At 34.7% G+C, this 13,211-nt stretch overlaps 1 protein-coding gene across 2 annotated transcripts; it reads left to right on the plus strand.

Moving 5' to 3' along the window:
* Window positions 1–9,970: 9,970 nt before the first annotated feature.
* Window positions 9,971–12,018, plus strand: LOC120413691 (lumican-like). 2 transcript variants are annotated; one of them, XM_039574618.2, is made up of 2 exons: window positions 9,971–10,815; window positions 10,875–12,018. In XM_039574618.2, the coding sequence occupies exons 1-2, from the start codon at window positions 10,760–10,762 to the stop codon at window positions 11,869–11,871; spliced, it is 1,053 nt and encodes a 350-aa protein (XP_039430552.1). In that variant the 5' UTR covers window positions 9,971–10,759; the 3' UTR covers window positions 11,872–12,018. The 2 variants fall into 2 exon arrangements, with proteins under 2 accessions (XP_039430552.1, XP_052567144.1); XM_052711184.1 differs by lacking the exon at window positions 9,971–10,815 and having other exon boundaries at window positions 11,113–11,247; window positions 11,301–12,018.
* Window positions 12,019–13,211: the final 1,193 nt, after the last annotated feature.

The raw sequence follows: 13,211 nt of genomic DNA on the forward strand, positions 1-13,211 counted from the left end.
TTAGAAAACTTTTATTTATTTTTTTTCTTGTATACGCTATTTCTTATTAGGTACCCAGAGGTTCAATCTTCAATGTTTCTCGGACACAATTTTTGGATATCTTCTGAACAAAAAAAAAATTTTTTTTTTCGTCTTTCAAATACAAAAATTTTGGAAACTAAACAGGTCATCGCTTAAATTATAAAGTTATCGCAGTTTTAGTGAAAAAGTCAATTTTTTCCATTTTTCATCATTTCTACAGATATTATTTTGAAAAATAATATCTCAGAATATTGAAAACAAATCTTCACCATTTTTATGTTCTGTTAAATTTTCCCAGGAATCCGATTAAAAACATTTTCAGGCATAGGGTCCCGAAACCTTCGAAACAGCATTTGGAATTTTCATTTTCCTTCGACCTTTTCATGTGTTAGGCTAGATTTTTTAAACCTTTTACATTTTTTTCTTTGAAAGGCCAACTTATCACCTTTCATTTGCGTATAAGAAAGCTGAAATCGGTTGAAATGGCAGTTATGAATTTTTGAAAAAAGTGGTTTTTGTGAAAATCGACGAAAATGACCTTTTTTCGGACCACCCTAACACGGCGTAGGTCACCCTAATGGCCAAACAAAAATAATACGGGTCTAATTATTTCGGCCAGGGAACAACCAGATAAATTTTGAGAACGATCGAACAACTTTTTTTCGAATCATGTTGTTTTCGTGGGGAATGGTGGGAATTGTTGAATAGTCCTCATCAATACTTACAACTTTGCCGAAGACTCCAAATCGAATTAAAGTTCCTTCAAAATATGCAGATTTTCGAGGTCATTCGATTTTTTTTGTATTTTTTAATCCGACTGAAACTTTTTTGATGCCTTCGGTATGCCCAAAGAAGCAATTTTGCATCATTAGTTTGTCCATATAATTTTCCATACAAATTTGGCAGCTGTCCATACAAAAATGATGCATGAAAATTCAAAAATCTGTATCTTTTGAAGGATTTTTTTGATCGATTTGGTGTCTTCGGCAAAATATGGACTACACTTAAAAATAATGATAAATGGTTTAAAAAAATTTGGTGATTTTTTATTTAACTTTTTGCCACTAAAACTTGATTTGCAAAAAACACTATTTTTATTTTTTTTATTTTTTTGATATGTTTAAGAGGTCATCAAATGCCAACTTTTCAGAAATTTCCAGGTTGTGCAAAAAATCTTTGAGCGAGTTATGAATTTTTAAATCAATTCTGTTTTTTTCAAAAAATTGAAAAATTGGTCGCAAAAAATTTTCAACTTCATTTTTCAACTTCATTTTTCAATGTAAAATTAAATTTGCAATCAAAAAGTACTGAAGTGAAATTTTGATAAAGTGCACCGTTTTCAAGTTAAATCCATATTTAGGTGACTTTTTTAAATGTGGCAGTTTTTAATTTTTTTTAATTAGTGCACATATTTGCACTAATTTGGAAAAAATATTTTCGAAAAGCTGAGAAAATTCCCTATATTTTGCTTCTTTGAACTTTGTTGATACGACCTTTAGTTGTTGAGATATTGCAATGCAAATGTTTAGAAACAGGAAAATTGATGTTGTCTGAGTCTCACCCAAACAACCCACCATTTTTCTATGTCGAAATCTCAGCAACTGATGGTCCGATTTTCAATGTTTACATATGAAACATTTGTGAAATTTTTCGATCTTTTCGAAAACAATATTTTAAAAATTTTCGAATCAAGACTAACATTTCAAAAGGGCCAAACATTCAATATTACGCCCTTTTGAAATGTTAGTCTTGATTCGAAAATTTTTAAAATATGCATCCACAGTGCATCCTACGAAACTCATTTCCTCTCTTCCTCTCTTAATAACGCTGTTGTCTTCCCGGGACGATACCATCTCGATTGGTTGAAATTGCGCGTAGAACCTTTAGCCAGGACAAACCTGTATGCCTATTAAGGCTACATAGCTACGTTCCGTCCGTGCGACCCAAAGTATCAACGTCCCTGATGACGCCGTCGCGAACTTGAGCTCCTGGACTTCGGCTTCCAGCACAACAAACGCAACCAAGTAATCATTCTTTCTCGCACTCCCTCGGTTAATTTTGATGGGGGCAAAATGGAATCTTTAAAATGTTTCTTTAAATACTGAAACTAATAAGAAAAATTGGATGAAAATTTGTTAAAAAAAAGAGTTTCACGTTTCACCCCATCTAGCCCACAACCAACTTCCCCGTGGTCGAATGCCGTTGGTTCGCTTACGAGCCATATTATTACATATTTTTAATATTTATGTTTATCTGGTTGGTAATAGTGCCGCAACTTCAAGTCACGTTTAAAGCATTACTCGTTTTGTTTTCGCTTCCCCGCTTGCTTTTTTGCTATTGCTATTGGCTTGAAATCGCTTGGAGAGTGGCCATTTGGCACCACCCTCGCACATGCGGACCCGGATCGATAGACGGACGCGACAGACAGTTACTACTTGGTGCTGTTTTGCCTGCTCTCGGCCTGCTGCGGTAATTGCACTTCAACCAAGTTGACACAAGTGGCGCGCGGTGTTTGGTAAGAGAGCGCGATCGATCGCGGTGATCGCGATGGAATGTTGAGTGAGAGCTATTTTTGGCACTTGAGGAGGTGGAATGTTCTTGGAAATTTCCTCTTTCCTTTTTGATTGCCTTATAAAGAATTAAAAAAGGACATTTCAAAAAGCTTTATATAATTTCAGGAGAAAAAAAAACATGCTCAACTTTATTACCAAACAAACGAAAATCCATGTGAAAATACCTCCAAAATCGAATCATTGATTCATTTCCCAGAATCTGCCCACGGACACGATCGTGACATCTCCATTTAGTCAATCACGCGCCAAATCAGCCCAATTTGCATGTTTCTGTTTCCTCTGCGTCTGTCTCCAGCTCGCTGGCTCAGACACTGCGATCATTAGTCAAGTGGACACTGCGGCACCGGCCTGGACCATTTATTTATTGATTGGTTGTTCACACCAGACTTAGCACGGCGAGAAGGGAGACAAACCGTGGGATTCCCATCGGTGATATTTTCTCACTTTTTCCGGCGATAAAATGTCGCGCATTTCCACGAGTCGCGTGAAAATGGGGTGATTTCTCGCAACTTGTTGCGATCGAGAAACAAGAAAAGAAATAAAATAAAAAAACAACGATACAGCGACGAGCTGCAACGAATGTTGATTTATTGCCAAAGGTCGTCAAGGTCTGCGACACGATTCTGGTGTAAAAATCTGTAATCGACCCTTCATCGGCGACGGCGACGACGACCCAGTTAGCTCTTGTTGGAAGTTTGGAAAATTCGCGCGAGAACTATTGGATGTCCAAATTGGAACGCGCTCGAATCACGGCACGGCCACGACGCGGTGGCAATAGCTGAAAGGCGCTTATCTTTGGACCAATGGGGGATTAAAAGTAAATCGTTCTTGAAAACAAATTAGCCTACAATCTCATGGGGAATTTTGCAAATTTGGGTGCAAACAAGTAAACTGTTATAATAAAACTATTCATTAATAATACAGTCGACATTGAGGAAAACATTAAATAATGTCGCTTTTTGAAATTTTCAACTAAACAGGCATAATAAATAAATTGTGGGATACAGGTAGGAATAAGTTAAGGAAAGGATTTTGTGAATGAATTCATTAGAATATTGCAATATTTAGCAGGAGCAAAACTTTAAAGCATTGTTGATGAGATTTTTTTTTTAATTTTCGTGTCCACTTGGTTTGTGGATGATCCCTAAAGAATGAGCAATTTTTATGGAAATATATTTTTTTATATTTTTTTAATTTGAATGAAACATTTTTTTCTCTATAAGGGACCATCCATTACGAAGTTTTAATACAATTTTGGCAGATGCCCGTACAAATAAGGTTTTTAAATATCCAAAGAGCTGTATCTTCAGAACGGATTTTCAGATCGGTTTGATGTGTTGGGCAAAGTTGAGAGTATTGCTTAGAACCATTAAACAAAACATGTTAGGGGAATGATTTTTGTTTTTAAGATGATGAGCAATTCTCTACAAAATCGTTCATTTTTCTTTAATTTTATTTTTCGTATTTTTTAATCCGACTGAAACTTTTTTGGTGCCTTCGGTATGCCCAAAGAAGCCATTTTGCATCATTAGTTTGTCCATATAATTTTCCATACAAATTTAGCAGCAGGCCATACAAAAATGATGTATGAAAATTCACAAATCTGTATCTTTTGAAGGAATTTTTTGATCAAGTTGTTTGTTGTGGACTACACTGGAAAAAAATGATACACGGTTTTTTTGTGATTTTTTATTTAACTTTTTGTCACTAAAACTTGATTTGCAAAAAACACTATTTTTATTTTTTTTTATTTTTTGACATATTTTAGATGACATCAAATGCCAACTTTTCAGAAATTTCCAGGTTGTGCAAAAAATCTTTGAGCGAGTTATAAATTTTTGAATCAAATCTGATTTTTTCAAAACATCGAAAAATTGGTCACTAAAATTTTTCAACTTCATTTTTCGATGTAAAATCAAATTTGCAATCAAAAAGTACTGTAGTGAAATTTTGATAAAGTGCACCGTTTTCAATTTAAATCCATATTTAGGTGATTTTTTTGAAAATAGTCTCAGTTTTTCATTTTTTTAAGCTAGTGCACATGTTTGCCCTACCTTTAAATATTTTTTTTGGAAGCTGAGAAAGTTCTCTATATTTTGCATTTTTGAAATTTGTTGATACGACCCTTAGTTGCTGAGATATTGCCATGCAAAGGTTTTAAAACAGGAAAATTGATGTTTTCAAAGTCCCACCCAAACAACACACCATTTTATAATGTCAATATCTCAGCAACTAATTATCCGATTTTCAATGTTAAAATATGAAACATTCGTGAAATTTTCCAATCTTTTTGAAAAAAAATATTCAAATTTTAAAACCAAGACTAACATTTAAAAAGGGCGTAATATTGAATGTTTGGCCCTTTTGAAATGTTAGTCTTGGTTTAAAAAAATTGAAAATATTTTTTTCGAAGAGATCGAAAAATTTCACGAATGTTTTATATTTCAACATTGAAATTGGACCATTAGTTGCTGAGATATCGACATTAGAAAATGGTGTGTTGTTTGGGTGGGACTTTGAAAACATAAATTTTCCTGTTTTTAAACCTTTGCATGGCAATATCTCAGCAACTAAGGGTCGTATCAACAAAGTTCAAAAATGCAAAATATAGAGAATTTTCTCAGCTTTTCAAAAATATTTTTTTCAAATTTGTGCAAATATGTGCACTAATTAAAAAAAATAAAAATGGCGACTATTTTCAAAAAAGTCACCTAAAAATGGATTTAACTTGAAAACGGTGCACTTTATCAAAATTTCACTAAAGTACTTTTCGATGAATACAAAGAGACGAGTTGTTCCTTTTAATTCCGCTATATATTTTTAATATCTTGACAGATACGTATTTCGTCTACTACTTGCAGACTTCATCAGTGTTCTGTTCTCGACTTTAAGATTGCAAATTTGATTTAACATCGAAAAATGAAGTTGAAAAATTTTTGCGACCAATTTTTCGATTTTTTGAAAAAAATCTGTATTGATTCAAAAATTCATAACTCGCTCAAAGATTTTTTGCACAATCTTCAAATTTCTGAAATGTTGGCATTTGATGTCCTCTAAAACATATCAAAATATTCGTGTTTCTGAGACAATTTCACAATAGAAATATGAATAAAAATGTTTATTTTCATGCATTTTAACCCTTTAAAAAATGAAAGTTAAAAAAAATTAAGAAGCTGCTTTTCTGGTGTCATCTAGTATCCTTAGAAACGAACTTGATTTTCAATAAATGTGAATCGAAGATTTATTTAACTTTTGTTTGTTAAAGGGCTTAAATGGATGAAAATATACATTTTCATGCATGTTTCTATTGTGAAATTGTCTCAAGTCTTAGGAATATGTTAAACTGCCTTACCCAAAGCGTTCTAAGTCTCAGATGGTAGTCTCAGATGTCCCTTACAAGCTGCAGGTCGAACCGAGTTGATATTTGGATGGAACACTTTTTTATTTGAGTTTGAAAATTATGCTTTTTTCACTAAAATGCCAATAACTCCCTCTAGATTTAACCAATTGGGATGCTTCTTCCTGCATTTTGTTGCATTTTTTAAGTAATTTTGAATGCATTTTGAATTTTGAAATTAAATTGAATTTTGCCCAAGTTATAGCCTTATTGAGATTTTTGACGTTTTTGAACCTTCAAACTGTGTCCCCCGATTTGCCCCACTTCCCGTTGACCTAGAGTGCTCATATTTTGTCCAGATGCTAGTTTTATATGTACGAACAACCCCTGAAAATTGCAGGTAGATTGGTGAGGTCGATGCGAGATGGGTATGCTTTGCTCATGGACTCGCTCAATTTTTCAATGTATTTAATCTACATTGAAAAATTAAGTTTAAATATTTTTTCCTTTTAATGCGTGTTTCAAATAATTCGTGCAATAGAAAAGTACTACACACAAATTCCTAAGCACCATTTTTCATTTAAATCTACTAGAAATGATTTTTTGCTGATAAAGTGACATTTTTGATTAAAAATTTCCTATAATTTGCTTCAAGCACATTGAAGCCTCCGAAAAAAAAGTCACTCAAGAAAAACAAAATAGCGTTGAATTTTCAGAAACGAAATTTCGCACATCTGCGTCTGATTATCAATGCCATAAAATGAAAATAACGTTAAATTTTCCGAGCTTTCGCATAGAAATATTTTCATAAAAATTCAAATTAAGCCCAATATTTGTAATTTTTTCTTTTGTTTTTCAAGAATCACGATTTTTCAAAATATTGGCTACACTGTCATTGAATTTTAACCAACTTGCCATAAAATAAATAAAAAAGATGAATTAAAAAAAATGTGTTAGTTATTTCAAAGTGTAGCTGTTTTTTTTTTCTAAAAGGTCCAAAGTAATACCTTAAATATGGCTCACGACAACAAATTAGTCAGATAATTTTTATTTGAACTTTTGCAATGCATTACCTCAGCATCTAGGTAGGTATTTTCGTTATGTTTAAAAAATGTCTGAAGGCAAAATCCCTAAAGATTTTTTGCAGATGCCTGAAAAAAATATTTATGGAAATTCCTAAGTAGCATTTTAAAGCCAACTAGCCCTCACCTAGACCTAACATCAACCCTTAAATGACTGTAATTTGAAAACAGAGAACAAAATGTAAAATACTTTTCGCTTGTAAAGCATAGATTTAGCAATTTAGAGTGTTTTTGTTTAAACTTATTTTTTCTTTTACTGTAGTTTTGAATAAGATTCATTTACATTCTTTTAGAATTTTGGGAGAGTTAAGAAATTTTGCTTGAAATTTGCAATTAATTATCTGAGTATCGAAAAATATTGTAATGAACAATATTCTAAAAAAAAAATGTAAAAAAAATCAATACTTTATTGCTCTGAAAAAAAAAAATCTAATAATTATTTGAAACTTTGCGGCATTTTACGGTATTTACTAAATGTTACGACCAGAGGCAAATTACTAGCCCCAATTATTTTTGAATTGTTTTCTATTGTGGTTTCAAAAAACTGCATTTGTTCATGAATTGGAAATTAAGTTTGTTTTAATCCAACGCTACTTTTTGAAATAGTATTTTAAAGCACAATTCGACCATCCCGCTTCGACAAACCAATTTCGTTCGTCGCTTCCAAGCTTGATTTATTGGCTGGCAATCAATTGGTCGCGCAGGTCGATCTTTCCACGGAAGGGGCTCTGTCTTCCTCCTGCTCACTGCTCAAGTCGTTCCTAACAACAATGCAATGTTTGCGGGCGCGCACGCCCCCCGACCCCCGTGTCGACCAGGGGGGCTCAAAAGTGTGAACCAGAGGTGACATGATGGAGGGTTTGTTTTTCACGACTTTTTCGCGGTGCGGTTCAAAAACTGACGCTGCTCGTCGTGGACATTCGATAGCGCTGTAATGCTATGATCTGTGAGACGAAAAGTTGGAATCTGCAAAAAATAATGAAAAAAAAGTATTTTAAAAAAAAATCTACTTTAAATGATAATTTATTAAAGCCCAATCACGAAACTTCCGACTTTCAGTGCCTCGAAGATCGACCGCAGGTTGCCCGCCAGTGTCGTAGGCCACAATTGCAATTAAATGATAATTGTCTTAGAGAGGGACGATCGACGACGGGGAGGAGTTGCATCGACTGTCCTCGTCGTGGACCTGGTTTCTACCAAGACTCAAGCCAGGTCGAGTGCAACATCGAGTTCGCGTCAGCACGACTAGATTACACTTTGCTGACAGCCAGCAGCAGCAAGGCCTGCTTTCTTGCGCGCAGAAACTTCAAGACATTCGACAACCCGGGTGAAGTCAGTAGAACAACGGACAAGGTAACAACAGTGGAACTGGGTCGATTTTGACTTGCAGACACCGAGGCGCAACAACAGCAGGCGCTGACTTGGTTGTTGTTACTGGCGCTGGTGTCAGTGACAACAGAAAAGTGGCCGATTTTGCCGATGGGAAAGTTGGACGTGCCACGGTGAGGAGTCCACCCACGCGGACATTGAGTTGGATGACAGTTTTGCACTACTGCTCTGGAATGCTGCGATGAATGTTATACTGTGAAAGAAGGGGTGGAAGGCAGAGTTTTATTGTATTGTTGTTTTTTTTTTGTTTTTTTTGTCCTATTGATCTTTTTTGTCTTTTTAGTTTTTTTTGTCTTTTCAGTCTTTTCAGTCTTTTTAGTCTTTTTAGTCTTTTTAGTCTTTTTAGTCTTTTTAGTCTTTTTAGTCTTTTTAGTCTTTTTAGTCTTTTTAGTCTTTTTAGTCTTTTTAGTCTTTTTAGTCTTTTTAGTATTTTTAGTCTTTTTATTCTTTTTAGTCTTTTTAGTCTTTTTAGTCTTTTTAGTCTTTTTAGTCTTTTTAGTCTTTTTAGTCTTTTTAGTCTTTTTAGTCTTTTTAGTCTTTTTAGTCATTTTAGTCTTTTAAGTCTTTTTAGTCTTTTTAGTCTTTTTAATCTTTTTAATCTTTTTAATCTTTTAAGTCTTTTTAGTCTTTTTTGTCTTTTTTGTCTTTTTTGTTTTTTTTTGTCTTTTTTGTCTTTTTTGTCTTTTTTGTCTTTTTTGTCTTTTTTGTCTTTTTTGTCTTTTTTGTCTTTTTTGTCTTTTTTGTCTTTTTTGTCTTTTTTGTCTTTTTTGTCTTTTTTGTCTTTTTTGTCTTTTTTGTCTTTTTTGTCTTTTTTGTCTTTTTTGTCTTTTTTGTCTTTTTTGTCTTTTTTGTCTTTTTTGTCTTTTTTGTCTTTTTTGTCTTTTTTGTCTTTTTTGTCTTTTTTGTCTTTTTTGTCTTTTTTGTCTTTTTTGTATTTTTTGTCTTTTTTGTCTTTTTTGTCTTTTTTGTCTTTTTTGTCTTTTTTGTCTTTTTTGTCTTTTTTGTCTTTTTTGTCTTTTTTGTCTTTTTTGTTTTTTTTTGTCTTTTTTGTCTTTTTTTGTCTTTTTTGTCTTTTTTGTCTTTTTTGTCTTTTTTTGTCTTTTTTGTCTTTTTTGTCTTTTTTGTCTTTTTTGTCTTTTTTGTCTTTTTTGTCTTTTTTGTCTTTTTTGTCTTTTTTGTCTTTTTTGTCTTTTTTGTCTTTTTTGTCTTTTTTGTCTTTTTTGTCTTTTTTGTCTTTTTTGTCTTTTTTGTCTTTTTTGTCTTTTTTGTCTTTTTTGTCTTTTTTGTCTTTTTTGTCTTTTTTGTCTTTTTTGTCTTTTTAGTCTTTTTTGTCTTTTTTGTCTTTTTTGTCTTTTTTGTCTTTTTTGTCTTTTTTGTCTTTTTTGTCCTTTTTGTCTTTTTTGTCTTTTTTTGTCCTTTTTGTCTTTTTTGACATTTCTGCTTCCCAGTTTCTTGAAAACATACAAGCGACGATAGATTAGAATTGATAATTTTTCTTATTGAAGAAGCTCTGATAAAATTATGTTTGTGCCAAAAAGTGGATGGTAATAGTAATATCAAATTCGTTACATTATTGATTTTCCACAAAAATCCCCCCGGTGGCGACAATGCCAAGTTGATGGAGTCATCCTATGGCACAATCATTAGACAGTGGCCGCCGGCCCTGATGTTCAAAGACACTACACCCATCAGCCACATCTTCAGAAGCATCAACTTTGCAGAACTACCAGCCACAGCAACAACAACAGATCAACACCACCGAAGAAAGTCGTGACCGTCGATCACGAATCGATACTTGCCGTTGTTCCTGCTTCTGCCGCCGATCCTCCCTTATCATTATTATTACTGCTTCTTCTTCGTCATCTTTGAGGTTTTTTTCCAGATCACCGGGTCGTCACCGCGGTTGTCGATCGTCACTGCGCATCAACCTGCGCTGCCTTCGGGATCGACGACGACGACCGGTTCGGTGACTCCTCCCCCTCTTGGAGGTCCCGCGGGATGATTGGAATGTCAGCTTGACGGTTTGTTGTTATGGGTCTGCGTATTATCGCTGGCTCAGGTTTGCCCGGAGTTCATTTAGTTTAATAAACTTATCTCCCGCAACCGGATTGACAGGTATGACGACTTGCGACGTGGACGACGACCTGCATTGCGTCGATACTGGCGGTGATGAGTAAATGATGACGACCTGCTGGTTCATGTTTGAAACTTTATGGCAAATATATTTCTATTCTAGTGTAGATTCTAAACAAACTTCATGCTACATAGAAATGAGTTGATAAGAAAAAGCTCCACTATTAGCTTCATTAGCTTCAGTTTCATTCATATTATCAGTCTTAAAACTGCACTGAACAGGCATGGTTGCAATATTGGCACTTAGGTTTCCAGCAAAGATGAATCTTCTAATTTTATTGTAATAAACGCCCTAAATTAAATTAATTTGACGACTAATTTTCAAACTTTCCTTTCCAGGATTTTTGCGGGTCTTCGAGCGGCCATCGCCACCGATATAACCTTCCGAAATCACTCTTGCGTCCCAACCGGATTCTCTAATGTGTGCTTCCTGGACAGAATAAGCTACAACCCTCATGATCAACGCGTGATCCACCGCTTCCCTGCTAACCTCACGCATGTACGACTGGGGGGTGAAGTCGTAAAGTTTCGTGATTTCAAAATTCAACACTTTGATACCAAGCTGTACGGCATGATGGGCAAACCTCGCACCCTGGAGGTGATCAACCTATGGGTAAGGACTATCCAACTGCCGAGAACAGTTCAGCATGCAAACTTCCGGAGAAATATATTGGATCAGTTCGAGGTGGAACCCGGTGAAGACGCTCCCTTGGTAACATACTTGCACCTAGGAAAAAACTGGCTAAGCAACATTGCAAATCTCAGTGTTTTAGTAAATCTTGAAGTGCTACTGCTGCAAAACAACCACATCGAACACTTTGATCACTCAACCATGCAGAACCTAACCAAGCTGAGGCACCTAGATCTGACCCACAACTTCCTCACTCAGTTCTCCACGCAAGTTTTCCCAAAAAGCCTAACCTATCTAAGTCTGAACTCCAACGAAATCAAACTCCTCAACTACGATGGCCTATACTTCCCCCCGCTATTAACCCTCAACCTGGAACGCAACGACCTCCCCTCGATCGATGCATCCGCATTGATCCTGGCGATGCCCAAGTTAAAAATGGTCCGCTTTGCTGGGAACCCAATCGATCCGAGCGAGTTCCGCCTGGCGGTTCAGCAGTTCCGGAAGCATAACGTGAGCGTCAACGGTGAGGCGGATGAGGTGGCTTGTTTGTACAAGGAGGAAGTTGTCGAAGGAGTTTGCGTAAAACTGGCCCCGCAACGGAAGGTTATTCGTGAGATTTTGCTGAGCTTGGTGGTGGTCTTGGTGGCGATCGCGATGGTGGTGACGGTTTGGTGGGTTTTCGTGACGATTAATAAAAAGTGCTAGTATATTTAATATGTGTTTAGAAATATAGGTATAAGTCAAAGATTGAAAAAAATCAATTACCGTGAACATGAAAATATCCATCAAATTTCTTATGAATATGCCTTGGAAGTCTCAAACTTACATATTTTACCTCCAATAAAAAGTTTCTGATCCAAATTTATCATATTTCTAGCTTTCTTTTAACTACTCGAAATCAATGCTGGAAAAACCAAGAAGACCGACTAATAATCTTTTTTTTCTACAATCCGCAATATATTGCTCAGAAACTAGCAAAAAATCTCTTAGGGGTAACATAGGGGTCTAACGAAATTCAAAAATTGTCCAACTTTATGTTTTTCCATGTAATTTTTCCCACTGAACTGCCTTCAAAATTGAACAAAAGCGTCAAAATATCGCAAACAAAACAAAAAATATTCTTGAACAGTTAGATTTTCGAAAACACCCTAATCGTAAACCACTCTTATTTTCAATCAAACCAAAACTTTCCTCTTCTTATTCGCAACAACTCTTCTGAAGACACTGAATCATTTTTCGGAAAATTAATTTTCCACCTGATTTTGCAATTTACAAAAAAGCAGATGAGCAATTCTCTACGAAATCGGCAGATTTCGACCATTTTCATTTTCTGATTTTTTTTTATTTGCACCAACTTTGTGGGGGCCTTCCCTATGAGTCTCCATACAATTTTGGCAGTATGGACAGCTGGAAATCGGTACGTAAATATTCGAAAATCTGTAACTTTTGAATGAACTTTTTGATCGATTGTTGTCTTCGGCAAAGTTGTAGGTAATGTTGAAGACTATGGCGAAAAAATAGATGCAAGGGAAATTTTTTATCACGATTTTTTAATTAACTTTTTTCACAAAAGCTCAAATTCCTAAAATCGATATTTTTTATTTTCTAGATTTTTTTATTTGTTTTAGGGGACAAAAACCGGCCACTTTTATGGAAAAAATCGAAATTTTGAACATACAGTTTTTTGAACTAGTTTTTTAATGTAAAATTGAATTAGCAATCAAAAAGTACTTTGCAGATTTGTTGATATAGGGACCCGTATTCAAGATATAGGCACCGAAAAATTGATTTCAGCGAAATATTTGCAGTTTTCTGATTTTAAAAATATTGTCCATGAGTGACCATTTCTGTTTTTGTTTTATAATTCAGAAACAGGAAAATTTTAGTTTACTAAGTCTCACCCAAACAACCCTCCATTTTCTAATGCCGATGTCTCAGCTTGGTCTCAGCAATTTAGAAAAAGTTTAATTAAGACTAAAATTTCAAAAGGGCTAAACATTCAATATTACGCCCATTTAAAATGTTAGTCTTGAATAAATAAAATA

Source organism: Culex pipiens, chromosome 3 (assembly GCF_016801865.2).
Source record: "Culex pipiens pallens isolate TS chromosome 3, TS_CPP_V2, whole genome shotgun sequence".
Classification (NCBI taxonomy): Eukaryota; Metazoa; Arthropoda; class Insecta; order Diptera; family Culicidae; genus Culex; species Culex pipiens.

Excerpts from the sequence above, each read along its gene's own strand:
- LOC120413691 (XM_039574618.2), top strand. The coding sequence starts at position 10,760 with ATGGTTGCAATATTGGCACTTAGGTTTCCAGCAAAGATGAATCTTCTA. Across the intron at positions 10,816-10,874 it reads ATGAATCTTCTAATTTTATT|GATTTTTGCGGGTCTTCGAG; the intron begins GTAATAAACGCC and ends TTTCCTTTCCAG.